The 13,002-nt window shown below is 40.5% G+C and overlaps 1 protein-coding gene across 1 annotated transcript in view; it reads left to right on the forward strand.

Moving 5' to 3' along the window:
• Positions 1-12,799, forward strand: part of rgp1 (GP1 homolog, RAB6A GEF complex partner 1) — a 30,656-nt gene extending 17,857 nt beyond the window's left edge. The window contains exons 4-8 of the mRNA XM_085973453.1: positions 1,251-1,400; positions 4,372-4,518; positions 6,675-6,802; positions 7,845-8,022; positions 11,558-12,799. Coding sequence (XP_085829579.1) covers positions 1,251-1,400; positions 4,372-4,518; positions 6,675-6,802; positions 7,845-8,022; positions 11,558-11,781 — 827 coding nt within the window. The 3' untranslated portion in view covers positions 11,782-12,799. The remainder of the gene's footprint in view (positions 1-1,250; positions 1,401-4,371; positions 4,519-6,674; positions 6,803-7,844; positions 8,023-11,557) is intronic.
• The last annotated feature ends 203 nt before the right edge of the window (positions 12,800-13,002 follow it).

Here is a 13,002-nt window from a genome sequence, read left to right on the forward strand (position 1 = left end):
AGGCTTTTTGTCTCCACTCCTTTATCTGGAAGTCTTCCATACGTTGATCATTCTGTGTGAAGAAAAATGTACTATCAATCCTAAAGTTACCTTTTGCTAGTTTGTTCCTGTGACCTTTTGTTCTACTTCTGTAAAATTTCGGGTTTACTTTTTACATTCCCTTCATAATCTTGTATACCTTGATCACCTCTCGGATGCCCCTCTTTTAAGATGAAAAGCCCATGTTTCTCTAGTCTTTCCTAATAACTAAAACTCCTAACGCTAACCTCTTCTCTGCATTGCTTCCAGCACTTAAATGTGGAAATCAGGAAGTTATTGTCCGATTTGCCCTGCTCTTCCATAAGCTTTGCTATACCGGTACCTCGCCGAAAGACTCGGCATTCAAACACATGACGGGCGTGAAGTTGCGGTACTTACCCACTGGATACCCACTAAACATACCAGAAAAAGTTGGGGCTTGCCCATTCAAGTGTAACTGAATTTTTAATGCAGTGATAAGTCTTAATTACTGTAAAACAACCTCCCTGGCACTGAAAATTTACTTTTACAAGTGTGGAGTCTCTTTCCTTCAAATTTTAATTATTGTTGGAGATTTTTTTTTTTAAATGTTTTTTTTTACTTTTTATTTCTGTCTCTTTCTTATTTTTTTCTCTCTCTCTTAATCCCAATTTTCTTTCCCTCTCTTTTATTTGGGTTTCTGTACGTGATTTTACACTGTATTAAATATTCTAATTTACACTTCCTGTTTTAGACTGCGTGCCTCAGTAAGGATTCTTAAATCTGATTGGTTGAGGAGACATGCTATTGCTTGCCCTGTTCACACAGGTTCCAGATTCCCTGTAGAGGGCACCATGCTGCTTTAACTGTCTGATAACTGCAAATCGCAGTGTAAAAGCCCACAGAAATTCTGTGGGCAAGTGAAAGTGTAAAGAATGATAAGCGTGTTCATTCGTCGCTGACGCCAAAATCTGGGCCAAAGTAATATACAACTGCAACATAAATGAGAGTATGAAGTACCTACTTTTGCAGTGACAGTTTAAAAAATGTCTCATGATATGGTATATAGGCACCCCTTTTGTTTGCTATTTATTTATATTCAAACATTATTTAGGAATAAAAAATTATGGAAACTAATGAAATATGGCAATAGTTTATGCTAACAGTCATTATTTATCATTCTATGGTGTGATTTTTCTGAAATGACATGTTTCTGAAATGATGTGTGATTTAGTTTTGCTGGAAATTTTCAGATTCTTACTGTGAAACGGTGCCTCTTGATGGTCCACCTTCCTTCCGTGGCCAGTCAGTGAAGTATGTTTATAAATTGACAGTTGGCTGTCAGAGGGTCAATTCTCCAATCAAACTTCTACGGGTTCCTTTTCGGGTTTTCGTTGTCTATGGTGAGTCTGAGGTGAAGCTAGTTCACCTGTTTGGAACCACTTGTAACTTGCTGTAACTTGTAAGATGACGTGTAACTAATTCCATAGTCAGTGTAAATTCTGTTGCATTGTTTACTAAAAGTTGAAATGCTCTATTTGGGACAAGTGACTTAAATTTTTTTCCTTTAAATTTGTATCAAGTTTCTCCTTGATGGTATCATAGCTTGGTCGATCTAATCCAGGCTTCTATAAGGATAGGCCTCTGACAACTCAGGATCTTGCCCTCTCTTTTTAATCGTAATGTTTCTTCTCACTGAACCAATCAGAGCTGAAAAAATATGGTACATGTGTATATGTTAATATAATCCCTACGGTTACACAATTCTAGATAATCTCTACGGTTACACAATTCTAGATAATCTACACTTTGGTATGGAAATTATACAATCCCTATATATTATGAGCTTACATACTAGCTTATTCCTAGAAATGAGAGTTAAATTACCATTTACAGGCCAGTCAGCCTCACTTCGGGGGTGGGCAAATTATTGGAAAGAATTCTGATGGATAGTATTAATCATCATTTAGAAAAGCATGTCAGCGTGGATTGTTAAGGGAAGGTCATGTCTGACTAGATTGAATTTTTTGAGGAGGTAACAAGGAGGATTGATGAGGGTAGCACGTTTGACATGGATTTTAGCAAGGCTTTTGACAAGGTCCCACATGGCAGATTGGTGAGAAAAGTAAAAGCCCATGGGATCCATGGGAAAGTGGCAAGTTGGATCCAAAATTGGCTCAGTGGCAGGAAGCAAAAGGTAATGGCTGAAGGGTGTTTTTATGACTGGAAGGCGGTTTCCCATGGTGTTCCACAGGGCTCAGTACTTTTTGTGGTATATATCAATGATTAAGACTTCAATGTAGGGGCATGTTTAAGAGGTTTGCAGATGATACAAAAATTGGCCATGTGGTTGATGGTGAGGAAGATAGCTGTAGACTGCAGGAAGCTATCAGTGGACTGGTCAGGTGGGCAGAAAAGTGGCAAATGGAATTCAATCCGGAGAAGTGTGAGGTAATGCATTTGGGGAGGGCTAACAAGGCACAGTAAATGGTAGGATACTGAGAAGCGTAGAGGAACAGAAGGATCTTGAAGTGCATGTCCACAGATGCCTGAAGATAACAGGACAGGTAGATAAAGTGGTTAAGAAGGCATACGGGATACTTTTCTTTATAGCCAAGGCATTGAATATAAGAGCAGGGAGGTTACGCTTCAACTGGCATTACCATTTGGCAAATCCCCCACCATCAACATCCTGGGGGTCACCATTGACCAGAAACTTAACTGGACCAGCCACATAAATACTGTGGCAACAACAGCAGGTCAGAGGCTGGGTATTCTGCGGCAAGTGTCTCACCTCCTGACTCCCCAAAGCCTTTCTACCATCTACAAGGCACAAGTAAGGAGTGTGATGGAATACTCTCCACTTGCCTGGATGAGTGCAGCTCCAACAACACTCAAGAAGCTCGACACCATACAGGACAAAGCAGCCCACTTGATTGGCACCCCTTCTACCACCTTAAACATTCACTCCCTCCACCACTGGCGTACCGTGGCTGCAGTGTGTATTATCTGCAAGATGCACTGCAGCAACTCGCCAAGGCTTCTTCAGCAACACCTCCCAAACCCGTGACCTCTTCCACCTAGAAGGACAAGGGCAGCAGGCGCATGGGAACACCACCAAGTTCCCCTCCAAGTCACACACCATCCTGACATAGAAGTATATCGCTGATCCTTCATCGTCGCTGGGTCAAAATCCTGGAACTCCCTACCTAACAGCACTGTGGGAGTACCTTCATCACACGGACTGCAGCAGTTCAAGAAGGCGGCTCACCACCACCTTCTCAAGGGCAATTAGAGATGGGCAATAAATGCTGGCCTTGCCAGCGACGCCCACATCCCATAGACTAATTTAAAAAACTGGGTAAAACACTAGTTAGGCGACATCTAGAGTACTGCTTCCAGTTCTGGTCACCACATTGCAGGGAAGACTAGCGAGGGTACAGAAGAGATTTATGAGGCTGTTTCCAGAACTGGAGAATTTTAGCTCTGAGGAAAGATTGGATAGGCTGGGGTTGTTTTCTTTGGAACAGAGGAGGCTGAGGGGAGATTTAATTGAGGTGTATAAAATTATGAGGGGCCTAGATAGAGTGGATGGGAAGGACACATTTCCCTTGGCGGAGAGGTCAATAACCAGGGGGAATAGATTTAAAGTAATTGGTAGAATGATTAGAGGGGAGTTGAGGAGAAATCCTTTCACCCAGAAGGCGGTGGGGGTCTGGAACTCACTGCCTGAAAGCGTGGTAGAGGCAGAAACCCTCATCGGATTTAAAAAGTACTTGGATACGCACTTTGAAGTGCTGTAACCTACAAGGCTACGGACTAAGAGCTGGAAAGTGGGATTAGGCTGGATAGCTCTTTTTCTGCCGGCACAGATACGATGGCCTCCTTCTGTGCCATAAATTTCTATGATTCTATGAAGTAAGATTTTCCTTTAAGTGTAAACCAGGGTGAAGAATAAACAGAATACTTTATTATAGAAAGAAATTGAGTATTTGGTAAACTCAAGTAAACCATGAGAATGCAAAAGTGTTAAGAATTGAAGAATTGTAGACCTTGGCTCCCAATCTAGCAGCAGCTGTATTTCCAGAAGTAGTTAATGAAGTGTTAAATGCTGGGGATGAGTAAATTTTCACTTTTGCCGCCGCACAGAAATCGGGTGGTAGCAGATTGTCCGCCAATTTTGGAGACTGCCTGATTTAAATTTCTCTTGATCTTCAGGCATTGTGTAAATTGGGCGGCCGATTTGCTACCACCCATTTTCTGCATGGCAGTAAAAGTGAAAATTTGCCTTTGGGTGTAACTGTGTAAATAACTAGATTTCATTCATGAAGACACTATGCTTTTTAGTGAACATGCAAATTTTTTTCGCATCAGGGCTAGAAGATTACCAGTTTCCTCCAGATGAAGCTGTCGCACCTACAAACCCATTTTTGGATGAAGATGAGAACATTAAAAAAGACACTAGATTAGTAGACCTGGCAACAGAAATGCTGATGACCAGCACATCTCGCCGCAGTCTTCGTGAGTATTTAATAATGAAACCAGCATTAGATAGAGACTAGGATTTCCTCCAGGTACTCTTGTACTAATCAAATGTAGAGCTTCTCCAACCTATTAATGAAATTGCTGCATTTATATGCAGAATGGTTTCACCAAGATAAGAAAGAAAAAGGTTGCTGTAATAGCCAAAAATATGTCCTATTTTTATGCTGGTTACCCTTCTAGTTGTTGAGAACCATAGCAAGTGCTTCTTTTGAAGTTCAGAAAGTAACTTAACAAGGTGATTTTGCTCTGCTAATTTTTTTATTTAAAGCTTGTTAAATATGATTCCATTTCAAGGTAATTCTATCCTGAGCATTCTATTTTTTTTCTTATTTTTGTTGTGGTTTCAATAATAAGATGGCAACATCAAGGTGAATTGTTTGCAGTTACTGAGCCTGGCTGGGTGAAGGAACTGATGTGATGTCGGTAGATACAGTTACTAACCCAAAGTGCTTTAGAAATCTAACAGTAACCACTTTAACTTTCTTGCTTTGCCAGTATCTCTGATCTTGTCAGCAATTGCAAAATAAAGCATTCAAAAATAATTGCCCAAGACTGATGGAGAAATAAATATTAGATTTATTTTCATAAAAAGCAAATACTTTGTTTATTTAAAAATAATTATTCCTCCATTAGTAAATATTAGTGATAAAATTTCTGTTAACATGTCTATTGTTTCTCTTATAATAATTTCCATGAATTAACATACTCTTGCAGTATCAGTTCACCATAACATGGTGATTGATGAAACAGAAATAATCAACTCGTCCAATACCCCAGTGAATAAATGTAAGAAGTCACACAACACCAGGTTATAGTCCAACAGCTTTATTTGAAATCACAAGCTTTCGGAGCGTTGCTCCTTCTTCAGGTGAAACCACCTTCTTCAGAAGAAGGAGCAGCGCTCCGAAAGCTTGTGATTTCAAATAAAGCTGTTGGACTATAACCTGGTGTTGTGTGACTTCTTACATTTGTCCACCCCAGTCCAACTCCGGCATCTCCACACCATGGCTAGTGAATAAAGGCACTGTCCAAAGTTCAGTTCCTACTTTATGGTGAGTTATCTGATCTCATTTGGGGAGCTGCAATTGGGCTCTTTACCACTGGGCTATGGGATTGGTGGGGCAAACTATTTTTAAAAAAATACTCTAAATGTGTATTGTATTCTAAGGAACTTGAAAGGGGAGAGGGAGGTAATGGGCAGGATTTTCATTGGGCCGTGGAGTCGGGATTGGAGGCATGTGGGGGGTTAAAATCCCGAAATCGGGGGGCATGAACCCATCCCGCCCCCAACCCGCCTCCATGCCAGTTTCAAAGGAGGCGGGTACCCGCACTGGGACCTGCCTACAGGCAGTTTTTAGCCTAATCGCTATTTTTAATGCTGAAGTGTGGGTTTCCCGACGGCTCCAAACCACGCCAAGTTTGCGAAGTGGGCCGTCGGGTTGAAGGACTTGGAGGGGTCGAGATGTCGGTGTTCAGGTGAGTGATGTGTGCATGAGTGCAAAGGTAACTGTGTTTGGTGTGTCTAAAGTGTTTAAAGAAGTTTAAATTACCTTTTCAGCCTTCCTTCCTTTAGGTCTCGGGAGTCCCTCATCTCACCGGCTCAGAAAGCAGAATGGCTGCGAACTGTCAAAAGTGACAGCCTTCAGCTTTCTGTGTAGGAGAGATTTCTAACTGAGTCTGTAGAGAAGGACTCAGGTTAGAAGTAAGACTGTCAGTGTTTGACAGCTTCAAACAGCTGTGAAACACTGATATTTCATCTGTCAAAACCTCTTGACAGATGAAATTTCAGTCTGTGACGTCACCTGTTGCCGGGTGGCCCTTAATTGGCCTGCTGAGCCCGCTGGGCGGGCTCAACAAGGTCAAATCAAGTTAAAATCGCGTGGATTGGCCACATCTCGATGGAGGCGGGACTACAACCCCGAAAGTTGTAGCCCCGCCTCCTACCTGACTCCTGAATGAAAATCCAGCCCAAAGTGTCTACATTGACCAAACAAGCATGAAGCAATGTTAAATGAACAAGGCGTCAAAATCCAAATAGATTGTTTTAGCAGTACTATTGTGCTTGTGCTAAAAACTTTTTTTTATAATTTTGAAAGGTAACTGATTAATATTATTTTGTGTATTCTATGCAGATTTGTATAACATTACTAATATCCGGGGGAAGGTTGGAAAGTTTTGCATCTTCAAAGCCATCTATAAAATTGGAGAGGATGTAGTGGGCACATTCGATTTCTCCGAAGGAAATATTCCATGTTTGCAGGTCAGTACATTTTGTGCTTGTTAATCTTGGTGATAAACTTGCAGATATGTGGTCCATTGTTTTAAAAGTACTTTGATAATTGACTTGTTGCCAAGTGAAAGGCTACAAAAGCTTATACAAATTCAAATATCTTTATCTCAGAACTGTTTACTGGCCAACTGGGGAAAAAATATTAGATACCTGGTCGGTACTAAATTATCTGATTGCAGCTGGTGCAGGAGTGGGGCATTACAATTGGCATTAACACACCTGGGATAAAGAAGGTGGAGAGAAGAGAAAATTATTAGCCGTGGTTGTTCCTTATTGCTCATCACTGTCCAATGATCCTTTTTGAAATGTGTCCATAGATGGTAGATGAAGGTGGGTTTGAGATCAACTGTGATGTCCTCCATAACTGAGCCTAGACAGCGAGTGTTCAGACTATTCAAGCATAAAGTACGACCACTTGGGCAAGGTACTTGTGGACTGTTGATGCCCCTGGCACAGGGCCTTGTATAGGATCTGCACCTTCAGGATAGTTATACAGTTCTCTAGTTGGAGAGATACTACTTGTTCAGAGCATGAAGCTGATGCTTCTCATGAATGTGGGCAGAAGTTAATCCAAATGTATTATCAACCTCCACAGCATTATAGAATACTTTGCATGTAAATGCCAGACAAAGCTGAACTGTCAGATGGATTCAGGAGAGCAATTTCTGTCCAAATGTGTCTTTCAGTATTTTCTTCTATGACACTTCTACTGCGTGATGCTTGTGATTTTTTTTTTTGTCCTTACTAATACCTTCTTCTATCATTCAACATGAAATAGTAATTGTTTCCAGTTAAATAATAGATGTGACTACAGGGTTTAATTTCCACAAATGCAAAACTCTGATGTCAGGCTTAAAGTATTACTTTCTATAGCCGTGGCTTGATAAATAAACCTTTGTTATGGTTTTTCAATATGAAATGCTATCAGTAACTATGGGAATTATAATTTAAACAATCATTTGTGTTTATTTTTTAACCACTAATTTGAGTCCCAGTCTGTCCTTCTTTGCAGTTCTCCGTGTCTTTACAAACTGAGGAACACGTACAGGAGGAGTACCAGAGAAAACCAGGACAGCCTATTTCTCTTAGTACGCATGCTCGGCACCAGGAGTCATGTTTGCACACTGCTAAGACTCACTTCAGTTTACCTATTCCACTTAGTGCCACACCCAGCTTCATCACCACTGTAGGTAAGTGTGTATCATTTGTTTTATTTATGTGGTTACATGATGTATGAGGGCTGATAATGTCATGTGATCACCAATGCTCCCCATAAGTTTATTTTGGGTGCACGGCCCCTTTAAGGGGCTGCACAACCCATCCACAGTTTTGCGCATTCGCGAATTTTAACATTGCATAAGCTGGTCCTGGGCTGCGCAGGACTGGCAGAGAGCTGCGTGGTAGGGAACATTGGTGATGACCTGTCTTGTGTATTTAAGGAAACCTGATAGGATCCACTTTCCTGTGCTGAAAAATAAATCAAACAGCCTTACTTATCAGCAGCAGTGCAAGTTATCCACCAAAGCAGCTCTTGCTCACACTGCCTGTCTTCTGCCCTTCGAACAAACACAGCGATTAGATGACGCAATTAATTTTTTGTTTCCTGGTCCCTTCAAATGCAAATTACTAGGGATTATTACGACCGTATAATTGAATAATATAAATTAACCCAATGCAATGTAATCACTAGTCACCTAGAGGGCATGAAAAAATATTGGCAAGTAAAATCAAGGAAAACCCAAAGATGTTATTTTATAAATACATAAAGAGCAAGAGGATAACTAAGGAAAGAGTAGGACCGATGAGAGACCAAAAAGGTAACCTATGTGTTGAGGTGGAAGATGTGGGTACGGTTCTTAATAAATACTTTGCGTCTGTCTTCACAGAAGAGAAGGACGATGCAGACCTTGTAGTTGAAGAGGAGTGTGAAATATTAGATGGGATAAACCTAGAGAGAGAAGTATTAAGAGGTTTAGCATCTTTGAAAGTAGAGAAATCGCCAGGCCCGGAAGAAATGTATCCCAGGCTGTTGAGAGGCAAGGGAGGAAATAGCGGAGGCTGTGACCATCATTTTCCAATCCTGTCTGGCTACAGGCTGGGTGCCAGAGGACTGGAGGACTGCTAACGTTGTGCCATTGTTTAAAATGGGAGAAAGGGATAGACCGAGTAATTACAGGCCAGTATTATTGGAAAAATTCTGAGGGACAGTATTAATCATCATTTAGAAAGTCACAGATTAATCAAGGGCAGTCAGCATGGATTTGTTAAGGAAGGTCATGTCTGACTAACTTGATTGAATTTTTTGAGGAGGTAACGCAGAGGATCGATGAAGGTAGTGTATTTCATGTAGTCTATATGGATTTTAGCAAGGCCTTTAACAAAGTCCCACATGGCAGGTTGGACAAAAAAGTAAAAGCCCATGGGATCCATGGGAAAGTGGCAAGTTGGATCCAAAATTGGCTCAGTGGCAAGAAGCAAAGGGTAATGGTTCACGGGTGTTTTTGTGACTTGAAGGCTGTTTCCAGTGGGGCTCAGTACTTGGTCCCTTGCTCTTCATGGTATAATTCAATGATTAAGACTTCAATGTAGGGTGCATGATTAAGAAGTTTGCAGATGATACAAAAATTGGCTGTGTGGTTGATAGTGAGGAAGATAGTTGTAGACTGCAGGAAGCTATCAGTGGACTGGTCAGGTGGGCAGAAAGGTGGCAAATGGAATTCAATCCGGAGAAGTGTGATGTAATGCATTTGGGGAGGGCTAACAAGGCAAGGGAATACACAGTAAATGGTAGGATACTGAGAGGTGTAGAGGAACAGAGGGACCTTGGAGTGCATGTCCACAGATCTCTGAAGGTAGCAGAGCAGGTAGATAAGATGGTTAAGAAGGCATACAGGATACTTTCCTTTATTAGCTGAGGCATAGAATATAAGAGCAGAGAGGTTATGCTAGAACTGTATAAAACACTAGTTAGGCCACAGCTAGAATACTGCGTACAGTTCTGCTCACCGCATTGCAGGGAAGACGTGATTGCTCTAGTGGGGGTACAGAGGAGATTTACGAAGATGTTGCCAGGATGAGAGAATTTTAGCTATGAGGAAAGATTGGATAGGCTGGGGTTGTTTTCTTTGGACCAGAGGAGGCTGAGGAAAGACTTAATTGATGTGTATAAAATTATGAGTGGCCTAGATAGAGTGGATGGGAAGGACCTATTTCCCTTAGCAGAGAGGTCAATAACCAGGGGACTTAGATTTAAAGTAATCGGTAGAAGGATTAAAGGGGAGTTGAGGAGAATTTATTTTTTACCCAGATGGTGGTGGGGGTCTAGAATGCAGTGCCTGAAAGGGTGGCAGAGGCAGAAACCCTCACCTCATTTAAAAAGTACTTGGATATGCACGTGAAGCGCTGTAACCTGCAAGGTCAGCGACCAAGAGCTGGAAAGTGGGATTAGGCTGGATAGCTTTTCTTTGACCAGTGCAGACACAATGGGCCAAATGGCCTCCTTCTGTGCTGTAAATTTCTATGATTCTCCATTATACTATGATTCTACTGACCATGACATGCCTATTGCAATGATTGTCACTAAAATCTCTGCACCATACTATCAAGCACCACTGCTAAAAGCTTATTTAGAATTTTTAACGAACGAAATGAAACTCTATTCTGTATCGTACAAATTACATACTGCATAAGATTTTAAATACATGTTTCAGTTTCTAGTTTTCTTCCTTCCTTTGTTGATGATGTTGACTCATACTGACATGGTTCCTGGGAGCCAGCAGGACCAGATCACTTACTGAAGTGGAAATTCTATGTGTGAACAAGGGCATGAGAGTTCGGATCCTGTTCTTGTCTGTTTTTCACCCAAGCACATTTTCTGCGGGGATCGTTTAATAACGATCAGGAACAAGAATCCTAGCTTTCTGATCAGAAATATTTGGACCCTTACTGTCCTGAAGGTGGTGACTTGTGCTGAGGATGACAGCTGAATCAAATACTACCTTCACCTGACATCCATACTTGCATTTCTCCAAAGAGCAGTCATTGGCTAATGATCAGCAGTGATAACTCTTGGCTCCACCCTACACAAACTCCAACCCATCCAAAACTGTCTTGCTCACATCCTATTCTATGCTAAGCCCTGCTCAGCTATTACCCTTATCCTCACTGACCTTCAGTAGCTCCCTATCCCAGTATATTAACTTCATAATTCTTATCCACAGCCACTGGCAGCCCTGCATCCCAGCTTGCACCCTTCTCTCTTCTAAATCTGTAGTATTGGGTGTTTTCCCTTAAGTCATCATGGCCTTGCTCTTTTGAAATTCTCTCCCCCAAACCCCTCCAACTTCCTTCAAAAGTCTCTTTAAAAACCAAGATTTTTGACTTACGGCCACTTCTGTTTCCTTCTCCCAATTCTTGCTTGATGTCTGAATTTTTCTTTTGTTTTCCGCCCTCCCTCTTATAAAACACACTGGGCATTAAAAGTGTATATAATTTATTGTGGTGGTTGGTTGTTAAGGAGTGCCATCTTCAGGAAAGAAGGAATAAAAGAGAAAATTACAAAGGGACCTAAAGTGACTTCAGTGCAAGAAATAAAAGTTTAAACCTGTATACTACACCAAGTAATCTTAATATTTCAGATTTTTAAAATCCTTTAATGATTGTATGATTTTAAACAATAGGTTGATGTATACTTCGAAGTGATTAATGTATATATTTCAATTTCAGTGTCCTTAAAGTGGCGCTTACATTTTGAGTTTGTCACTGCTCGTGAACCAGTGGAACCACCTACCGTACTTGAGAACCAATCGGAGATAATTACTTGGACCGGGGCAGGGAATATAGATGTGGACACATTCAGCTGGGATCTGCCCATAAAGATGCTTCCAACCAATCCAGTACTTGCATCTTATGTGTCACAGTTCGCATCTTCTAACTCCATCAGTATTTGAATTTCATTATTTTCTCTTCGGCTAAGGAGTGGTACTTTGGAAATTTTGCAACCACTCCATTTAAAATGTTTGGTTTTAATAACCAGCAATGGTACAACAGTAACAATTGGAAGAGCAAGGAATAACATTGCCATTGATGTTCCAACTACATCAGTTCTTGTACTGCTAATCAGGGGTTACTGGAATGTGTCGCAATGTGCGATACCAAAACATTGTTGTGCAGAAGAGAGCAGTATTTATGGAAAGAAGTGTGAAGAGCACGATTTGTAGTGACTACAATTTCTCCTATTAACTATATTGAAAGGGCTCAGAGGGGAAAAAATGCAACTTTCCCCATTTTCTTCTATATTTTTTTAAAACTGACAATTTCAAAAATTCCTTAAATTGAAAACTGGTTGATCTGAAGATTCTGTCTTGAGTAGGAGTATTTTGTATACACTAAATTGTGTTTATGGCTTTTGAACTATGATGGGTGTGAAGTACTAGTAAAAAAAAAATGAAATTGTTGAGATGTACTTTTTATTTTGTTGTGAGTTTTAATGTTGATAGTCTGAAGCCCACGAATAGGGAGTACTGCAACTTCACATCTGTACTCATTGTAGTTCATATGTATGCAACTTTCAACACATGCTGCACATTTACAGACAGCTTGCTGTTCTTGAGAATTCTATATTTTGTATTAAAAGTACACTATTCATTGTATTGTAACACATCAATAAATAAATCTATATGCCATTTAACACCTTAACCCAGCAGTGGAAAAAAACATATTTTTCTAAATAATCAAAATAATTTGTTTTGTGTATTCCTGCTGGTATCCACAATGGCCCCCATGCCACTACATTTTACTTACCGTACTTGGATTTTTGGCATAAGCCATTATTGAACCTGGAAGTGGCACCAAGAGGAGTGATGGGCAGCTGTGATTTGGTTGGCTGGCAGCTAAAGCCTCTGCCGACAAACCTCTTGCTATTGGAGCTTGATCATTTAAAAAAAAAATTAAAGTTCAGATTATATATTTTTGTCTCTGCCTCTTTCATTAATAATTTCCAGAGGGAATAAACTGTCAAATTCTGTGAAATTTAGCAGAAAATAATTGTTTTAATGCCACTTGTTTTATATGAATGAAACAAATTCACTCTTTTTGAAACTGTTTTAGTGTGTGCTTTTTTTCCTATATTTAATATAATGTAGCCATAGAAGTCTGAATCTGGCTTAAAA

This window comes from Somniosus microcephalus, chromosome 2 (assembly GCF_052327205.1).
Source record: "Somniosus microcephalus isolate GS21.2 chromosome 2, FLI_Smic_1.0, whole genome shotgun sequence".
NCBI lineage: Eukaryota > Metazoa > Chordata > Chondrichthyes > Squaliformes > Somniosidae > Somniosus > Somniosus microcephalus.